The 20,775-nt window shown below is 41.9% G+C and overlaps 1 protein-coding gene across 1 annotated transcript in view; it reads right to left on the bottom strand.

Moving 5' to 3' along the window:
• Nucleotides 1-19,132, bottom strand: part of Nrg4 (neuregulin 4) — a 32,041-nt gene extending 12,909 nt beyond the window's left edge. The window contains exons 1-2 of the mRNA XM_013011944.1: nt 19,123-19,132; nt 16,970-17,063 (exon numbers count right to left, since the gene is read on the bottom strand). Coding sequence (XP_012867398.1) covers nt 16,970-17,063; nt 19,123-19,132 — 104 coding nt within the window. The remainder of the gene's footprint in view (nt 1-16,969; nt 17,064-19,122) is intronic.
• Between the last annotated feature and the right edge of the window lie 1,643 nt (nt 19,133-20,775).

The following is a 20,775-nucleotide window of genomic DNA, read 5'->3' as shown; positions in this document are numbered from 1 at the left end:
AAGTGGCGCTGTGGCTCAAGTGGTAGAGCGCTAGCCTTGAGCTGAAGAGCTGAGGGACAGCGCCCAGGCCCAGAGTTCAGGCCCCATGACCAGACCCAAACAAACAAACTAAGTTTAGATATGGTGGAAATGAACACAACATGGGATGTTGAAAAAAAATTTAGCATGCACCCCCAGGCCTTGTGCATGCTAACCACATCCTTTATTCCCAGACTTCATCTCCAACTTAATCATACAATTTTTTTTTTTGCCAGTCTTGGGCCTTGAACTCAAGGCCTGGGCACTTTGTCCCTGAGCTGCTTTTGTTCAAGGCTAGCACTCTACCACTTGAGCCATAGTGCCACTTCCGGCTTTTTCTGTTTATGTGGTAATGAGGAATCGAACCCAGGGCTTCATGCATGTTAGGCAAGCACTCTACCATTAAGCCACCTTCCCAACCCAATCATGCACATTTTGGCACACTAAAAGTCTAGTTTTTAGTTTTCTGAAATTTATTTGTAAAACTTTAGAAAACATACATATGTAGAGTATTTGGCTATAACAAACGTAAACTATATACAAAAATCTTGTAATCCTAGCTATACAGGAGGCTGAGATTTGAGGAACGTGGCTTGAAGATAGCCCAGGGAGGAAAGCCCATGAGGCTCTTATCTCCAATAAACCACCAAAAAAGCCAAAATTAGAGCTGTGGCTCACGTGGTAAGAGCACTAACCTTGAGCAATAAAGCTCTGGGACAGCACTCAGGCCCTGAGTTCAAGCTCTAGGATCAGCACAAAAATAAATATAAAATAAAAATCACATATCAGGCGATTTGCCCATTCAGAGTACTTGATCTCCATCCTGCATCAGTCCCATTTCTCCTCCTGCTCATCTCACCGCTGCCCCCGATGGTCATCTCTCCAGCCGCGGGTTCTCCTGCAGGCTTTGTGTGGTGGCAGTGGTCAGGGCCTGTCCACAGGCCCCAAGCCATGACAACAGGTCCTCTCCCAGTGAGAGGCCTTCCCCCAAGTGCCCACTCCCTGCTCACGCCTGCTGGCAGCCATTCTCTGGCACTTTCTTTTAGCATTACTCATCTCTACCCAAGCCTATCATTCTTATCTGAAAAAGGGAGGAGGGGTCTCCGATGACCACTCCAGCATGAAAGAACCCTTTAAGATTTCCTATTTCTGCACTTTCTCTAAGGCTGATGTAGAATGGAGGCACAAGAATAATATTCTTGAATACTTCTTTAAGGGCACATAAAAATGTAAGTAAGGATCTGCATTTAATACATGTCATCTATGTGTAATGTACTAAGTACGTACTTAATGCTTAGAACAAAAGGAGAAAAGACTACTTCATTCAGATTGAATTACAAATTTAAAGCTGAACAAAGCAAAGTTCCCTTAAATAAGAAGACTGGCTAAGTATGGATTAGAACACTGGCCACTGGTGGCTCACGCCTAGAATCCTAGCTAAGGTACTCAAGGGGCTGAGGTCTAAGGATAGATGTTCGAAGCCAGCCTGGGCAAGGAGTCCATGGGACTCTTATCTCCAATGAACCAGCAAAAAGCCAGGAGTGAAGCTATGGCTCAAATGGTAAGCACCAGCCATTAGCAAAAAAACTCAGGGAAAGTACCCATGCCCTGAGTCAAGCCCCAGGCACAAAACCCAACCCAACCCAAACCAAACCAAACCACTGACTGACAAACAGTCCACTGACTGACCGGAGAAGCTGCTGGTCTGCAAGGAAACCCAGGACAGGCAGGGTGCAGGGGCAAAGGTCAGCAAGACTACGTAAGCACACAAGGCAGAAAGGCAAGTGCAGCAGGAGACATCCACATTCCATGCCTCCCAAGACTACTCCCCTCGTGGAGATAAACCTATCAGGCCAGGCACAGATGCACCCAAACCACATATTTTTTTCTTTTCTCCATAGACACTAAATAGCGTCTGATGACAAGCGCCTCCTCTCCATGTCTATCTACAGGGAAAAAGAATGCCTGGCTCACGTTAACTCAGTCTACTTCAAAAGCTGCCCCCACCCCCTCTTCTTGCTGAGAAATTGACTCCTGACTTGGGCCCATCCATTTACTAGAAGCAGAGCAGCAGCTGGGCATCTCCAATTCCTCACTCTGTATCTGTGTCCTATGTCCTGAGCCATCCTCTCCCACACCCACTTTGTAGCCATCTTGGAATGCAGGAACATTATTATTATTATTTTGTTGTTGGTGGTGGTGGTGGTGGGGCTTGAATTCCAGGTCTGGGCGCTGTCCCTAACCTCTTATACTCAAGGCCAATGCTCTACCACTTTGAGCCACAGCTCCACTTCCAGTTTTTGAGTGGTTCATTGGAGATAGGAAAGAGTTTCCCAGGGACTTTTCTGCCAGGGGTGGCTTTGAACGACTTTTCTGCCAGGGGTGGCTTTGAACTGATATCTTCAAATCTCAGCCTCCTGAGAAGCTAGGATTACAGGCATGAACCACCAGTGCCCGGCTAACAGGAAGGTTAACCCCTTACCTGAGTGATCTGGAGATAGTGAACAAGAGACTGGCTCAGTCACCTCTAACCCCCTCAGAACACACCTGTGAGCTGGGACTGTTTTAGCTCTACATCCCTTTCCCACTCTGCCTCCCTCAATTTTCCCTATTTAACCTGAAGCCAATGTCTGCACCCCTGAAGATGGCTGAAGATAGACTAAAGTGCTGTCCTCTCATGGCCGCCAAAGAATCAGTCTTTTTCTGCCCTTCACCATAACAAATTATTTGACATATGAGGATGAGCGGCCAGACCTGACATACAAAACTCCTGGAGTTTGGGTCTGGAGTCTAAAAACTCAGTTTCGGGCTGGGAAGGTGGCTCAGTGGTAGAGCGCTTGCCTTGCATGCCTGCGGCCCTGGGTTCAATTCCTCAGCACCACGTAAGAAAAAAGCCAGAAGTGGCGCTGTGGCTCAAGTAGTAGAGCGCTAGCCTTGAGCTGAAGAGCTGAGGGACAGCACCCAGGCCCAGAGTTCAGGCCCCATGACCGGACCAAAAATAAATAAATAAATTAAATAAATAAAAACTCAGTTTCAGTTCTCATTATAAACCAATACCCTGCCACCTGATTTTGGGATGCTTGTTTTGGTATGTATCAGCTCATGAGAGATGAGAGCCCTTCCCGCCATGGTTAGATAAGCAGAGGCAGACCATGGCAATTGCTCCCTAAGTAGATAGCTCAGTTCATTCATAGCACAACACTATTGCTTTTAACCATAAGAATTGGTGGCTCACTTTGTCTTTCACAAATCATACATGCTTCACTACATAAGACAGAGGAAAGCAAATCTCTAACATTGACAAAAGAGTGAGCGGTCGAAAGGTTGGGGAGCCAAAAGGATGGTCTGTTGCGTAAAAATCACCCTTAGATGTAGCAGAGATGCATTCTCAAAACCGGGGGCGATGTGCCCAGATTCCACATCATCATACCATAGCTATGACCTGCTTACATTCATGTCTTTACATAATAAGAGGACTAGATCTCAATATTATTTTATAACTACAGTGTGTGCTTCTAGCCTCGATGAGCCCTCATATGAAATGGTGGTCAGTGGGAAAATACATAGAGTCTTGTTCACCACCTCCCAAAAAAACCTTTCCAACAAAATGCATTGTGGGAATTGTGTAATAAGGATCCATAAATATCAGTATTGCACATTTCTATCTGATGGCCAGGATTACCTCTATTTTTGGAGTTTTCATTTAACACATATTGGCTGAGATACTTGGTAAAAAGGATGAGATAGGTGTAAAAAAAATTATCCTAGGGTTTGCTTTTTTTTCCCCCATGACCTTCCTCCCACTGGAAACTTCTCACTTGAATACCTTATTAATAAATTTTAAAAGTTTGAGATTTTTTCAGAAGACTTGATGTGTCAGCAACTTAATGGAAGAAGGGAAATGTGAGCTAATTAAGAAGAAAAACAGTTTGGTAACATCTTTGTCTTAATTACAAATAACTTTTTTTCCCCATGCCAGTCCTGGAGCTTGAACTCATGGCCTGGGTGCTGGCTCGGAGTTTTTTTTTTTTTTTCTTTTTGTTTTTGTTTTTTGGCACAAGACCAGGACTTGGACTCAGTATCTGATGCTTTTGCTCATTGACTAGCATTCTACCAACTGAGTATGCTTCCAACCCTGAGTTTTTTTGTTTTTGTTTTTGTTTTTTCCCCTCAAGGCTAATGTTCTACCACTTGAGCCACAGCTCTATTTCTGGCTATAAAACAACTTTCAAAAGCTCAGGCCCCAGGACCAAATAACCAAAAGCTCCAAAGGGTCTAACTTTCAAATTGGAGAGAATAGAGACTTGTGAGTCAAACTGGGTTGGAACAGAAAGGGTAAGGGAAATCTGTACAAAAACAGGAATGTAGACTACAAAAGATAGCTATAACACAGCAGGATGATCAAGTTAAACCAGCTATTGAACTTGCAAAATCATAAGTGGACTGATCACTAAACATAACAGTTTGTAACAAAGTGTTAAGAGGCTTTAAACTGGTGTGAGATTCTCACATTACTCAGGAAGAATAAAGGTAGACTATATCAAGAATATATAGTGTAATATCTAGGTTAATCACACAAGAACAGTAAGAAAGGTAATCACAATGCTAATAAAGAGTGAAATAAAAAATTGAATAACGGGGCTGGGAAGGTGGCTCAGTGGTAGAGCACTTGCCTTGCATGCCTGAGGCCCTGGGTTCAATTCCTCAGCACCACATAAGCAAAAAGAAAAAAGCCAGAAGTGGCGCTGTGGCTCAAGTGGTAGAGCGCTAGCCTTGAGCTGAAGAGCTGAGGGATAGCGCCCAGGCCCAGAGTTCAGGCCCCACGACCAGACCCCCCCTCCAAAAAAAAAACCTGAATAACCAATAAAAGTGCAATAATGTAGTAGTACTAGGGAAAAAGAAAAGAAGTCAGATAATCAAGAAATAGCAGCAAATCCAGGCACCAGTGGCTCAGGCTTTGTCATCCTAGCTACTCAGGAAGCCGGGATCTGAGAATCAAGGTTCAAAGCCAGCTGGGACTAAAAAGTCCTTGAAACTATTATCTCCAATTAACTACAAAAAAAGCTGTTAATGGCTGGGCATCAGTGGCTCATGCCTGTAATCCTAGCTACTCAGGAGGCTAAGATCTGAGGATCACGGTTCAAAGCCAGCCCAGGCAGGAAAGACCATGAGACTCCTATCTCCAATAAACCACCAGAAAACCGGAAGTGGCGCTGTAGCTCAAGTGGTAGAGTTCTCGCCTTGAGCTGAAGAGCTGAGGGACAGAGCTCAGGCCCAGAGTTCAAGCCCCATGACCACCACCACCAACAAAAAAAGCTGAAAATGGAGCTGTGGCTCAAGCAGTAAAGCTCTAGTCTTGAATGAAAAAGCTCAGGGACAGTGCCCAAGCCCTGAGTTCAAGTCCTAGGACTGGCACCAAAACAAAACAAAAACCAGCATCAAGATTATAGATTAAGCTGAGATTTATTGGTAATTACACTAAATACAAATAGACTAAATGCTCTAATCAAAAGACAAATTACCAGTGAGCTAAAAATACTTTTTCTATCTGCTGTTTATAAGAAAGACACTTTAAATACAGAGGCACAGTGGGACTGAAAGGACAAAAAGAGAAACCATGCCAGGTGCTGGTGCCTACAGGTGCTTTTGGCTCACGCCTATAATCCTACGTACTCAGGAGGCTGAGATCTGAGGATCACAGTTCAAAGCCAGCCTGGGCAGGAAAGTCGGTGAGACTCTTATCTCGGATAAATCACCAGAAAACCAGAAGTGGTGTTATGGCTTAAGTGGTAGAGTGCTAGCCTTGAGCTGAAGAGCTCAAAGACAGTGCCCAGGCTCAGAGTTCAAGCTCCATGAGTAACCAAAGAGAGAGAGAGAGAGAGGGAGAGAGAGACCATGTAAAGCCCTAATCAAAAGAAAGCTAGTAGGCGATATATGGGCTATCCAGATACAACGCAGTAAATACACTTTATCATTAGGGGCCACGTTTTACAACCCTATTAGATGCTAGAAACCATAAAATCTATCAAGACCTCTGTGTTTTATGTTTTTCCAAAACATATCTATCTGTGATTAAGTTGAATTTATACATTAGGATGACAGGAGATTAATAACAGCTAAGTATCAAAGAAAGTAATGACAATACACTGTCCTAAAAGTTACATGGATGTGCTATCTTTTGCTCTCTCCAAATTTCCAATTGTGTTTTTAACCTCTTCACTTAAAAAGTTTCCTTAATAGCTTCTCTTTGGCGGTCATATGTGCATTGTGCTTTGGGGGCCATTACTAGGTAAAGGGCTCAGTGGAGGTTGCTAGGACTCTGGAATACCAGGACAGTGAATCTGACAACACACTGGGATGGCTGCCAGGTGGTAAGCGGGTGAGTAGCGGGTGTGCCTGGGAAATGCGGAGCGCAGTGACAGAGGCTGTCCAAGTTGGGGAGGGCAGGAGAGGGCAGGATTTCACCATGCTCCTCAGATCCATGTGCCACTCAAAACTCAGGAAGTACGCCTGCAATTTCCTCATTAATGTGATTGACCACAGGTAAGTGAAATTGAGAAAGATCAACTGCAGAAAGGTAGACTATTGTATTAGCAATAAAGAATGTTGTGTAATAATAAAAAGGTCAGTTAAATATAAGAGCTGATAAGATGTCTAAACTTGCATACGTGTAATAACACAGCTCCAAAATACATAGAGCAAACACTGATAGAACTCAAAGGAGAAACAGGCAATCCACAATCATACCTCAAGATTTAACATACTTAATAAATAAATGACAGAAGCATAAAAATAGCGTAGAAAAAAATCATAGAATATTCGCGCAGCACTATCCAATTGCCTTAATTGGCACTGAACCATCGATTGCTCTTTTAAAAGTGCACTTGGGACAGTGATCAAAATAAATGATATAAAGGGCCATAAAGAATAGCTCAGTAAGTTTCAAAGGAACAAAACTCAATAAAAGCTGGGTGCCAGTGGCTCATACTGTAATCCTAGCTACTTGGGAGGCAGAAATCAGAAGGATCGGTGTGAGGACAACCCAGGCAGAAAAGTTTGTGAGACACTTTCTCAACCACAGCTGGGCACAGTGGCACATCCCCGTCATTTCAGCTGTGTGGGAGCCTAGTAATGGGAAGATGACAGAGCCAGGCTGTCCAGACAAAAGTCCTCAAGACTGCATCTCAGCAGAAGCAGCTGGCCTTGAAGCCGAGCTGTAGCTCAAAGCCTTGAGCATAAGAGCTTAAGGACACTGCCCAGGCCTTGAGTTCAAGGACCGTAACTGACAAAAGCAAACAAACAAGAAAACAAACAAATCCAGCCAGCACAAAAAAGGACTGAAGGCATGGATCAGTAATAGCCTACCTGGCCAAGTATAAGGCCCTAAATTGAAACTCCAAACATTTAAAAAACAAAAACTGTGAAGAGAATATATTACCTAACTATAATGAATTTAAACTTCAAACGACTAACAAACAATACAACCAAAAAAATCCATATGGTTAAAAATGGAACAATATATACTTTCATAAAATCAACAGAGTGACTATGTTTCAAGAGGTACTAGAAAACCCTTGACATAAATACACTGAAACTGTATCATACCAAAATTGTGGGCTGCAACAAACTTAGCCACCAGAGAACATTTGATAAGTTTTTAAATCTTCTATTAAAATAAATTAAAGGCTGCCAGTGAATTCAAGAAGTGAATGAATGACAAGTCCATTGCACCCGAAGACTGCAGACGGAAGGGAATAAACAAGAGGAGGAATAGAGAGAAGAGCACACCTGGAGCTCACACTGGCCACAGTGCATGCGTCCAAGCTGTTGCTTCCTTGGCTCCAAAGACAAAGCAGCTTCAAGTTCCAGTTCAGATGTACAGAGCCAGCCTTCTGTGGCTTTAAATCAAACTCTGTGTTTTTTGTTTGTTTGTTTTGTCAGTCCTGGGGCTTGAGTTCTGGGCCTGGGCACTGTCCCTTAGCTCTTTAGCTCAAGGCTAACACTCTACCACTTGAGCCATAGCGCCACTTTGGCTTTTTTTTTTTTTTTGTCCAGTCGTGGGGCCTGAACTCTGGGCCTGGGCGCTGTCCCTCAGCTCTTCAGCTCAAGGCTAGCGCTCTACCACTTGAGCCACAGTGCCACTTCCAGCTTTTTTTTCCTTTTTGCTTATGTGGTGCTGAGGAATCGAACCCAGGGCCTCAGGCATGCAAGGCAAGCGCTCTACCACGGAGCCACCTTCCCAGCCCCACTTTTGGCTTTTTCTGCTTATGTGGTGCTGAGGAATGGAACCCAGGGCCTCAGGCATGCGAGGCAAGCACTCTACCACTGAGCCACCTTCCCAGCCCAGCTCTGTGGGGTTTTTTTAAATAGTTTTTTTTTAATTGAGATTAGGTGATTACATAAATTTCCCATATTTCATGTATTGTGGAATAATGATACTTAGTTAAAGTCACAAACACATTTTAACCTTCACAAGGCAAATGGTCATTATCATGGTTTATAAAATTTGTGCAGTCTATGAGCTTTGACAATACAACTATTTTGTGGCTGGGAAGGTGGCTCAGTGGTAGAGCACTTGCCTCGTATGCATGAGGCCCTGGGTTCGATTCCTCAGCACCACATAAGCAGAAAAAGCCGGAAGTGGAGCTGTGGCTCAAGTGGAAGAGTGCTAGTCTACAGCTGAAGAGCTGAGGGACAGCGCCCAGACCCAGAGTTCAGGCCCCAAGACTGACAAAAAAAAAGACAATACAACTATTTCTTTCACATCAGGTGGTATTTACATTTCTTCCTTTTGCTTAGTGTAAGCTGTTTCCTCTTTCCCTCTCATTCCCTCCCTCCCATCGCTGCCTTTGAGTTGCTTAGTTCATTTTCATCAATGTCCATGGCAAAGCTCCTTGTTTTTAAGCAGCACTCTACACTTCCACAAAAATGTGTAACCAGAGCAATAGATTTATTATTATAGAACTAGAAAGTAGCCTAAAAAACAACTTTAAAAAAAAACCCATATTACAAAAAGGTTTTACTCTTTGCAAATACCTGGTCATTGCTCACTATGTACCAGGAAAAAGAAGTAAGCAATTGTAACTGCCCACTTTAATCTCTTTGAGGAATGTGATACAGTATAAAAAGCAAAAGCATTAGGAGACAAGGCGCAGTGGGAAGAGGAGTGGGTTAGGAGAATTTGGGGACATGGATATAGGGAGAAGCCAGTAATCCCTGTACCCAGGCAGCTGCTGAAAGAATGGATCAGACAAAGGGCTGCTGTGCCATCGAGGGAAGCCATGGATAAGAAACTCTCTTCAGGGCTGGGAAGGTGGCTCAGTGGCAGAGCACTTGCCTTGCATGCATGAGGCCCTGGGTTCGATTCTTCAGCACCACATAAGCAGAAAAAGCCAGGAGTGGTGCTGTGGCGCAAGTGGTAGAGGGCTAACCTTGAGCTGAAGAGCTGAGGGACAGCGCCCAGGCCCAGAGTTCAGGCCCACAACCGACAAAAAAAAAAAAAGAAACTCTCTTCATTCCAGCTCTGAGCACAAAGCCAGCCAGCCCAGCCCCAGCCCCCAGCCCTGCGGTGGGCAGCTGCACCCTAGAGAAGCTGGCATGCAGCCTCTGGGGACCAGCCTGGGCAAAAAGGCCCCAGTTCTATATTCTTTAATGTTCTCCTCAATCCTCTTTCCTCTCCTACTCCTCTTTCTCCCCCAATTTTGGGTTTTTCAAATAAACTAATGGAATATTACAAATGATTTTGTGCCAATGAACTCGACTGCTTAGATCAAATGGGAGTATTCTTGGAAGGCAAAAAATTTATCAAAGCTTATTCATGAAAAATATCACTCAACTGAATAATTTTATATCTATTAAAGACTCAGAATTTACTTATTTATTTTTTGTCTGTCATGGGTTTGAACTCTGGGCCTGGGCGCTGTCCCTGAGCTCTTTGGCTCAAGGTGAGCACTCTACCACTTGAGCCACAGCACTCTTCCAGTCTTCTGGTGGTTTAGTGGAGATAAGAGTCTCATGGACTTTCCTGCCTAGGCTGGCTTTGCACTGCGGTCCTCAGATCTCAGCCTCCTTAGTAGCTAGGATTATAGGTATGAGCCATTGGTGCCCAGCTAGTTAAATCTTTTTTAAAAGGTTTTGAATAATACAATTATAGATCTGAAAAAACTCAAGAGTCAAGGGGAAATGTACTGTAAAGAAGATAATGGTGGTGCTGGGAAGGTGGCTCAGTGGTAGAGCGCTTACCTTGCATGCATGAGGCCCTGGTTCAATTCCTCAGCACAACATAAGCAGGAAAGGCCGGAAGTGGCGCTGTGGCTCAAGTGGTAGAGCGCTAGCCTTGAGCTGAAGAGCAGAGGGACAGTGTTCAGGCCCAGAGTTCAGGCCCCACGACTGACAAAAAAACAAAAGAAGAAGAAGAAGATAATGGTGGGGCTCTGATGGCTCAGACCTATAATCTGGGCCACTCAGGAAGCTGAGATCTGAAGATTGAGGTTTGAAGCTAGCTCAGGCAAGAAAGTCCATGAGACTCTAATCTCCAATAAACCAGCAGAAAACCAGAAGTGGAGCTGTAGCTCAAAGTGGTAGAATGCTAGCCTTGAGGTCAAAAGCTGAGGAACAGTGCCCAGGCCCTGACTTCAAGCACTACAACTGACGTATATACACACCAACAAACCAAAAAAGAAACAAGATAATGAAGGAAAGTAGAAATTACAAAATCAGCAAAAATCATATCAGAAGAGAACTTATTTGTCAGATAAAATAAAAATCATACGATCACTTTCATAGGCACCCCAAAAGCATTTAATGAAATGTAAAACTCATTTTTGACATAAACTCAGGAAAGAAAGGAAGGGCACTTCTGAATCTGTGAAAGGAGAAAGACAACCCTGACATCCTCTGTCCCACTCAGCGATGCAAGCAAGGGAGATTCTCTTTCCTTGAGATCAGAAACAAGACAAGACAGTTCTCACCACTATACTACCAACTCTAGCCAGGTAACACCTCAGAAACAACCAAAGGACTGGACACCAGCAGCCAGAATGCCAATGTAAAGAGCGTGTGACTGTCCATTCTCCAGGAATATCTTTCATCACTAATGAGACTCAACAAGACTGCTACACACAAAAGCTGCGGGGAAATAATTTTGTTTCTCTAGACTCATAGCATTTGAAAAGTACAATTTTAAATCACATATTTATTTTTAAAAGGTATGCAAAATCACCACACAAACAGGCAAAATAACTATTATAGAGAGAAATTTAATCAGGTTTAAAAGCCTTGTAATATTATTAAGATCTTAATTTCTCTCATAATTATCTTAATGATTCAATCTCAATTAAAATCCTTGCAGGAATTTTTTTGGGGTGGGGAGGAATTTACAAACTAATTCTAAAACTTAACTTAGACCAAATGGAAAAGCAGATAAACTAGTCCACAAGCTCTAGCTCTGAATAATCACACTCACTACTGATTAGCCTGTGCTTACCTGCCAGAGCCTGTGTAAACCCTCCCTGCAGAAGGTCATGCCAAGGTCACACCCTCAGGAGCCCTAAGTTCCCTGTGTAGTATGTATACATAGTGTCCTCACACAACTAAAATTGGCTACAAAAAAAAAATCTAAAGACAGTCTGAGCTCTTTTTGCAGAAGCAGAGAGATCCATCTTAAAATTCAAATGGTCTTTTAAAGGATTCCCAAGTAGCCAACACATGTGTGTGTTACATGTGTGTAGGTTACTCAAGGCTAAAGCTCTACCACGTGAGCCACAGTGCCACTTCCAGCTTTTTGGTAGTTTATTGGAGATAAGAGCATCATGGACTTTCCTGCCCAGTCTAGCTTCCAACTATAATCCTCAGATCGCAGCCTCCTGAGTAGCTAGGATTATAGACCTAAGTCACCAGATACCCAGCTGCCCAAACATTCTTTAAAAAAAAAAAATAGAGGACTTCTATTTCCTGGTTTCAAAAGTAACTATTAAGTGACATCACTCAAACAATATAATGCAACACAATGAGGACACAGAGCCCCAGGAACAGGGTACAGAGCCCAGAAGTAAACCCTCCTCCCTGTGCTCGTCACCATGACATCCATGGAGTTTTTCCATAAATGGATCTATACTTAAGACATAAAAGGTTTAGAAGAAATACCAGGGGAAATAACCAGTGAAAACCAGAGCTGCAAGTGTGGCTTCGTGGTAATTGTGTTGGCCTACCAAGCCCAAAGCCCTGAGTACTAAAAGGAAAAAAAACCTAAAAAACAAAATCAACTAAGTTGATTTTTAATGAAAATAAGGGAATATAGGATAGAAAAATAGCGAAAATTCAATCATTCTAATAGAAGATAGGAATGGAAAATATTTTAAATCATGGTAAATAGAAATTGTAAAACAAGAGGGTAAAAATGATAAAATTAAATATTTAAATCACATTCTATTTTTTTTTTTTTGGTTGTGGGGCCTGAACTCTGGGCATGGGTTCTGTCCCTCAGCTCTTCAGGTCAAGGCTAGCATTCTACCACATTGAGCCACAGCATCACTTCCAGTTTTTTCTGCTTATGTGATACTGAGAAATTGAACTCAGGGCCTCATGCATGCAAGGCAGGCACTCTACCACTGAGCCATCTTCCCAGCCCTCGCATTCTATTCTTGTAGACATACTTTTTTGTTGTTGTTGTTCTGTTTTTTGGTTTTGTCGGTAGTGAGGCTTCAACTATGGGCCTGGACGCTGTCCCTCAGCTCTTCAGCTCAAAGCTAGTGCTCTATCACTTGAGCCACAGGGCCACTTCCGATTTTCTGGTGGTTAATTGGAGGTAAGAGTCTTATAGACTTTCCTGCCTGGGCTGGCTTTGAATCGAGATCCTCAGATCTCAGCCTCCTGAATAGCTAGGATTACAGACATGGGCCACCGGTACCCGGCTGTTGTAGACATACTTAATAAACAGTGGAAGTAGGGAAAATCCACATAACAAATAGTAAGAAAATATAGGATTATAAGAAGCTTGACTTAACTGACCTTCATGCATTCATGCACCAGTTATTAAAGAACCTGCATCCTGCTTTCATACAATTAGATCATTTAACACTGTGAACCAGGCACAAATCTCAGCAAACACTGAAGAGTTAATACCAAGGACTTAGCTTAAAAACATTAGCTTCGCCAGGTACTGTGTCTCATGCTTGTAATGCCAGCTACTTGGTTGCATGGGGTTTTTCAAGGCTAATGGAGAAAAGTTCAGGAAACTCTTCAGTGGCCAATGCCCATCATCTTAGCTACAAGGGGCACTTACCTAACAGAGGTGATTACTTGGGCAAGAAGCAAGAGCAATACTCTATCTTAGAGATAACCAGCAAAAATCACAGCTGTCAGCAAGGCTCAGTGACAAGAGCATCTGCCTCACAAGCACAAAGATCTGAGTACAAACCCAGTACCACAGACATTAAACAAAATTAGCTTGAGGCTGGGCATTGGTGACTCATGCCATCATCTTAGCTACTCAAGAGATCAGATCATTGTCCAAAGCCAGCCCAAGTGGGAAAAGTAGGTGAGACTCCTATCTCTAATAAAACACCAGAAAACCGGAAGTGGTCTTGTGGCTCAAAGCAGTACATCATTTTAGCTTTGAGTGAAAGAGCTCAGGGACAGTGCCCCAGGCCCTGAGTTCAAGTCCCATACCAACAAAAATAAAACAATAAATTACCTTAATATAATTCAACTCAGTCATGAGGCAAAGGTAGGAGGATCAAGGTTTAAGGTATGCAGTGATATAAAGGAAGACCAGAAACAAATTCAAGGTGGGCAACACAATGTGAAATAAGTCCTACAAAAGTGAATAAACTCTGAATGGAGCACAGATCAGGGAAGAGGAGCTGGCCACAAAGGTGGGTTAGGGCCAAACTAAAAGCTCTAAGCACTATGTACAAAGGTGAGAGCTGACTTCAGAGGTGTAGGTACCTAGGCGTGAAGTCTTCCTGCTTTATAGTGTACAAGAAAGGTAAGAAGAAATGGTAGGAGCTGGGCTGAAAAATGAGGTTCTCACCCTTGGATATTGCTATTACTGCCTACAGGGATATCTTAGAAATATAGTCCCTGAGATCATTGGAAAGAAATTGTTTTTTTTATTAAAAATAATAATATATCAGGGCTGGGAAGGTGGCTCAGTGGTAGAGCGCTTGCCTTGCATGCATGAGGCCCTGGGTTCGATTCCTCAGCACCACATAAGCAAAAAGAAAAAAGCCGGAAGTGGCGCTGTGGCTCAAGTGGTAGAGCACTAGCCTTGAGCTGAAGAGCTGAGGGACAGCGCCCAGGCCAAGAGTTCAGGCCCCACGACTGGACCCAAAATAATAATAATAATAATATAAGCTGGGCATTGGTGGCTCAGGCTTGTAATCCTAGCTACTCAGGAGGCTGACATCTGAGGATTGAGGTTCAAAGCCAGCCTGGGAACAAAAGTCCATAAGACTCTTATCTCCAATTAACCATGAGAAAACCAGAAGTGGAGCTGTGGCTCAAAGTGGTAGAGCACTAGCCTTGAGCTGAAGGCCTCAGGGACAGTGCCCAGGCCCAGAGTTCAAACCCCATAACCAACAAAGACATAATAATAATAATATACAATTTAAAGTACCTGCATTCAACTCCCCTGAGCCCTTGGCCACTCAGTGCCTTCCTTTTCTCTCCATCTCTTTGGCCCTCCCTGTTTTACCCATCCCTACCCCTACTTCCTGCCAGGGGACTGACAGCTGGGGTTCACATCCCACTACATAGAGGGCCATCCCACTCACCTGTGGCCATGCCACATGGTGACCTGGCATCATGCCCCCTCCAGTAGAGCCCACTCCAAGTTAGAATTAGGGAGAGACTCTAGTCCAGCCTTAACCCTGGTGGAAGTTACCAGCAAAATTGCCCATTCTCTTTCACTGATGACTTTTTTCCCCCTGGTATTTGGGTTTGAATTTAGGAACTTGGACCTGATTAGCTTCTTTGCTTGGCTGGTGCTCTACTACTTGAGCCATACCTTTAGCCTAGCTTTTTGCTGGTTAATTGGAGACAGCCTCATGGACTTGTCAGACAAATCTGGCTTCAACCACAATCCTATGATCTCAGCCTCCTCAGTAGCTGGGGTTAACAGGCATGAGCCACCAGTGCCAGGCTCTCTGGTGACTTTTTGAAATTACAAATGCATTTGTGCTAAAGTAGTGACAGACAAGGTCTCTCTCCCATTTAATGAATCTCCAAAATCCAGAACTCATTTCCTTCTTCCAACTTATTCAGTGAAGGCAGCTTGATGAACCAAGTCCTCTTACCATTACACATAAATACACACAAGATAAGGGGGGGGGGGAAACCCAATGGGATAAATTGTAAACTTAGAATGGAACAACAAACCTGAATTTGTGGAACAAAGCTAAAATGCATTTGAAATCTTTTCAGGCCATAAACACTGTTTAAAAAAGAAAGCCAAATGGAGCTGGGAAGGTGGCTCAGTGGTAGAGCGCTTGCCTTGCATGCCTGAGGCCCTGGGTCCGATTCCTCAGCACCACATAAACAAAAAGGAAAAAGCCGGAAGTGGCGCTGTGGCTCAAGTGGTAGAGCGCTAGCCTTGAGCTGAAGAGCTGAGGACAGTGCTCAGGCCCAGAGTTCAGGCCCCAGACCGGACCCAAAAAAAAAAAGAAAGCCAATTGCCAATGAGCTGTAGAATAAAGTTAAGGATTTACACTGCCTTATTTCAGTCATAATAAAGTTACACATTGTTTGGTGGTGGTGAAAAGACAAAAATATATATCAGTGTGTTAGAACAGCAGAAACATACATTCAGTTGACTGATTTTTTTTACAAAGATGACAGTTACATGGAGAAAACACAGTCTTTGCCACGTAGCCCCCACCAAGATCAAAACATAAAGTGTTAGTGCCTCTTAAGCATGAAATGTGTGACAAGCATTCCCCTTTTTTTTTCATAAATACACCATTAACCCTCTGAAGGAATTCAGAATTAGGACATTGTAAGGTTGAGCAAACTTTGGAAGGTGTTTGTGTGGACCATTCTCTTTCATTTGTTTGGTTTGGTTTTTTGTTTTGTTTTGTTTTGGTTGGATGGCTCATTAGGTTTTTGAGATAGCTTTACTCTTTAGCCCAGGCTGGCTCTTACAATCTTCCTGTCTCAGCCTCCTGGGTACCTTAGATGGTGTCTAAGGGCCATTACTGTCTTTTTCCTGGTGGTGTGACTATTGGAAAGTCACTTCTTATTTCTCATTTTCTTTTTTTTGTTGGTCATGGGTGCTTGAACTTGGGGTCTAGGTGTTGTCTCTAAGCTCTTTTTTGTTCAAGGCCTAGTACTGAGTCACAGCACCACTTCCAGTTTTCTAGTGGTTCACTGGAGAAAAGAGTCTCATGGACCTCTTGCCTGGGCTGGCTTCAAACTGTGATCTTCAAATCTCAGCTTCCTGAGTAGCCAGGATTACAGGCATGAGCTACCAGCACTGGTCCTAAAATGGATTATTTAAAAAATTGGTCTAGGCTGGAACCTACCCAAACCCACTTTTTAAATGAAGGCCTTGGGCTGGGAAGGTGGCTCAGTGGTAGAGTGCTTGCCTTGCATGCATGAGGCCCTGGGTTCAATTCCTCAGCACCACATAAGCAAAAAAAAAAAAAAAAAGTCAGAAGTGGTGCTGTGACTCAAGTGGAAGAATGCTAGCCTTGAGCTGAAGAGCTGAGGGACAGCGACCAGGCCCAGAGTTCAGGCCCCACGACAGGACCCAAAAAAAAAAAAAAAAAAAAATGAAGGCCTTGATGAATGAGATTTTTACATGCTATTTGGTTTTGTCTTAAAAACATATCCTACCCAAAGAGGTTAAGAAGGACAGAGCCCACACTTCTCCATTATATACTTGTTTGACTGTGATACCTCCTCCAGAAGCTGGCATAGGAAAGGAAAGCACCCACTCCCCCATCGCACTCACCTACAAAACGGGCTGGCAATAGTAGGAATCACATAACAAATCCCCCCATTCAGGCAAAAGGACCTGTGCCCTGGACCACAGGGTTCTTCGTGATCTAAAACACATCCGCATCGGGAATAGAGAAAGAGAAGTTAAAGTCTTTCGAATGTAACCAGGACCTGGGAACAACCAATCTCAGATTTAAGTAGTCACTGTAAAAAATAGAATGAAGCCTTTTTCTTTTTGCAATGAAAAGAATCTTATTCCTTGTTTCATTAGGATTCTCTTCCTTTGAGAGAAAAAAAATCAATTCATTCTATAATAGATTTAGAAGCTATATAACAGAAATAGGAAACCTTTATACTACATGAAAACAAAGAGCTGAGGTAGGCTCGTAGGGACTATCTCATTCAGTACAGGGACTGCATTACTAGAACTTTCCAAAGACTGTATTTAGATGTTTATTTTTCTTATAGGACTCAAATACATTAAATTCTGAAATGGAAATGAGAAATTTATTTAGATAATTGAAATAAGTGTTGACTTATAAAATTAATTTTAAGTGTATATATATAAAGTAAGTATATTAAAGAAATATGACAATGTCAAAAGCCAAAGAGATATTTCATTAAGTTTTGAATTGCATGGGAATTTTAGCTAAAGTCAAACTGAAAACCCAGGTTTTTGCTTACTGCATGGCCAAAGCATCCACAATACATTCCGTACATCACCTTTATAATAACAATAAAAAATAAAAAAAAATAAAAGAGAAACTTCTAGAATATTAAGGAAATAAACCTTCCTTTCTCCCTTGCCTTTCTCGCCTTCCTCCATTTTTGCTTTCTTCTTTATCTTTGACCTTTTCTTTATCTACCTTCATCTATTTCCCTTTTTCTCTGCATACAGCTCCTTCTTTCTAGACTCACTGCCACATCTCATTAACACACACACACACACACACACACACACACACACACATACACACACAAAACAAAACAGTCCACACACCAAAAAAACCTTTCCTTTCACTCCTGGTTACCAAAACTGTACAGAAAAAAAACAACTGAGTCACAATGTTATTATTTCCAATTAGAAAATTGCAAGAACTTTATCTTTTGCCTTTCTTTTTTTCTTCTCTTTCTTTTCTTTCTTTCTTTTTTTCTTTTTTTTTGTTGTTGTTGTCAATTGTGGGGCTTAAACTCTAGGCCTGGGCACTGTCCCTCAGCTCTTCAGCTCAAGGCGAGCACTCTACCACTTGAGCCACAGCACCACTTCCAGCTATCTTTTGCCTTTCTTAGTGAATTATATTTTGATTGTTAAAATCACATGTTATGTGAATTCCTGGTTGTTTCTGTCTTTAAAATGAACCGAGTATCATCTTTCATGAAGAAAAAATGATATCACTATCATTTGGCATGAAAAATACTAATTTTTTTAAAGTTTCTATGATTTTTGCCACTAAAGTATTAATATCTGTTTAGATACAGTTGCTATGAGCCCAAGATATCACCATGATCAGATTCTGAAATTTAAAACTTTCTTTTTACTTTAGAATTGAAAAAACCCTGTTTTGGCATTACATTATACCTTAAAAGTATAAAAACACAAAAGGGAAACAAGTACAAAAAGTTTAAGTTGTAAAAAAAAAATGGATGTAAACCATCTCAAACTAATTTTTCTAGATTTCTTTTTCATTTTTACCCAAAGCCATGCTTCTTTATTGTAAAAAAAATTAGTTACATAATTTCAGGACTACTTTGACTAACAAATAAAATCCCAATTAATGTAACAAAAGGAAGTCATTCATCACATCTGTTTTTCAGATGAACTATTGTACATATTCTTTAACTAGATGTATCTCAACATGTGGTATTTGGTTGGGGGGGGCCTCATCTGACCTGAATTACTATCTCTTAAATATTCATTTACTTAATATTCAAATAGCTGGTTTCAGATATAGAATAAACTAGCATTTGCCAGTGTGCAAAAACCAATACAACAGGTAAGTGGAAAGTAAAAGTTTTATGTTATAAAGAAAGGTCTCCAAAACCAAACTGATTTCTATGTTTGGACTGATTTTGGATAGGAACAGTGTAGCCTTGTGTGAATGTACATTTGTTGCTCTATTACTAAAAGACATACACGAACAAAAGTATGAACTTACAAGAAATTACCTGTTGGCATCTTAATTTTTAAATAGTTTCATTCTTGGTCAAAGAATAAGTTGAAAACAGCACCTAAAATAGTTTTAAAATTATTAATTGAGGGGAAAACATCATATTTGAGGGCATTATAAAATATCAAATATTCAAGCCTGGTGCTGGTGGCTATCAAATATCCTAATAGTGATATTTTTAAATGCTAAAAAAAAGACATCCATATGTGAATGACAAAATCAGAGCATCTGTTTTTTTAGATAGTTAAAAAATGAACAGTCAAAATACAAGTGTACTAAATACACACATTGCCTAAATAATGTAAGCTTAAACCTATAGAAAAACCTGAGACATTTTGCTTTTAATAAACATTTAATGTAGGAGTGTATTCTATGAGATTATATAAGAAAGATGTGAGGCAATAAAGGAAATTCCATGACCTGAATTGACTTTTCCCTTTCTCATGAAGCCAATTTGTTATCTGACTTTTAAGAACCTGTAACTTTGCTTTCATTTCATTGAAAATGGTCAGACATACTATATAAAAGGTTCAAACAGCATTGAAAATATTTGCTCAACATTGACAAGTACACTTTTTAAGTTTCCCAATGATTGATTACACATTACATTTATTAATCAAGACACACCTTTTAAAAAATACCTGGCATCTGGTAAAGCGAAGTAGCGACTGGGAGGTGCTCAAGTGTAAAGGTTTCTGCTTATCCTGCAAACAAAGACATTAAATGTATATATTGGAAAAGGTGAAACTTCATACTTACACTGGGGCTACGTGTTCTCAATTCTGCTTTGTAAAGGCAGAGTACTCCTGACTGAGACACAAACACTGTGGCAGAAATCAACCTACCTCTTCTCATCAACACAAGGGCAGTGTCTTCTCACAAAACCAGCCACTCATTGGGTTATGCAGCAGAGAAAGAGAGAGAGGGAGAGAGAGAGAGAGACAGAGAGAGAGAGGGGAGAGAGAAAGGGAAGGAGAGAGACAGGAAGAGAAGGAGCAAGAGAGGGGCGGGGATTGGGAGAGCACACATACACATTAAAATGATTTGATCAGAAATAATCATGGCTCCTTCTGAATTGCTTGCTTTTTTTTTTTTTAATCTCCAAGCATACTTGGCTTACCTCAATGAAAAAAAACCTTAGACCCACAAATGATAAATGTAGACATGGAGTAGTTTCAAAAGTTTTTGAATAGTGCCATCTACAGCAGCTATGACTTGCATTTTTATAACATGTCAAAAATCTGATTGATCTGGCCAAGTGTGGGTGCGGTGGAGCAGCGCGAGTTGTGCAGAAATCTGTGCCACCAAGAACTGTGCACAGAGCCAAAGTCACTTAGAAAAGGGACTTGTACCAAGCTGCACTCCCAAATCACTATCCAAGTTTTAAAGTTATGAAATCAACCTCATTCTTGAGACTCCTTATCTCTCTGTGCCTGCGTAATTGGAGTCTTGCGAAAGTTTGCGGAGAAAAGGCATGTGGATCTAATGAATGGCCAGTGCTCCAGAGGGTGTTGAAAAAATAACTTACCATGGCTTAAAGAACTTACAAGTCGGGCTGGGAAGGTGGCTCAGTGGTAGAGCGCTTGCCTTGCATGCTCGAGGCCCTGGGTTCGATTCCTCAGCACCACATAAGCAAAAAGAAAAAAGCCGG

The sequence above is a fragment of the Dipodomys ordii genome, unplaced genomic scaffold, assembly GCF_000151885.1.
Source record: "Dipodomys ordii isolate 6190 unplaced genomic scaffold, Dord_2.0 Scaffold15, whole genome shotgun sequence".
NCBI classification, from domain to species: Eukaryota; Metazoa; Chordata; class Mammalia; order Rodentia; family Heteromyidae; genus Dipodomys; species Dipodomys ordii.
Note: the sequence above shows the minus strand (reverse complement) of the source record. Positions and strands in the feature narration are given on the sequence as shown.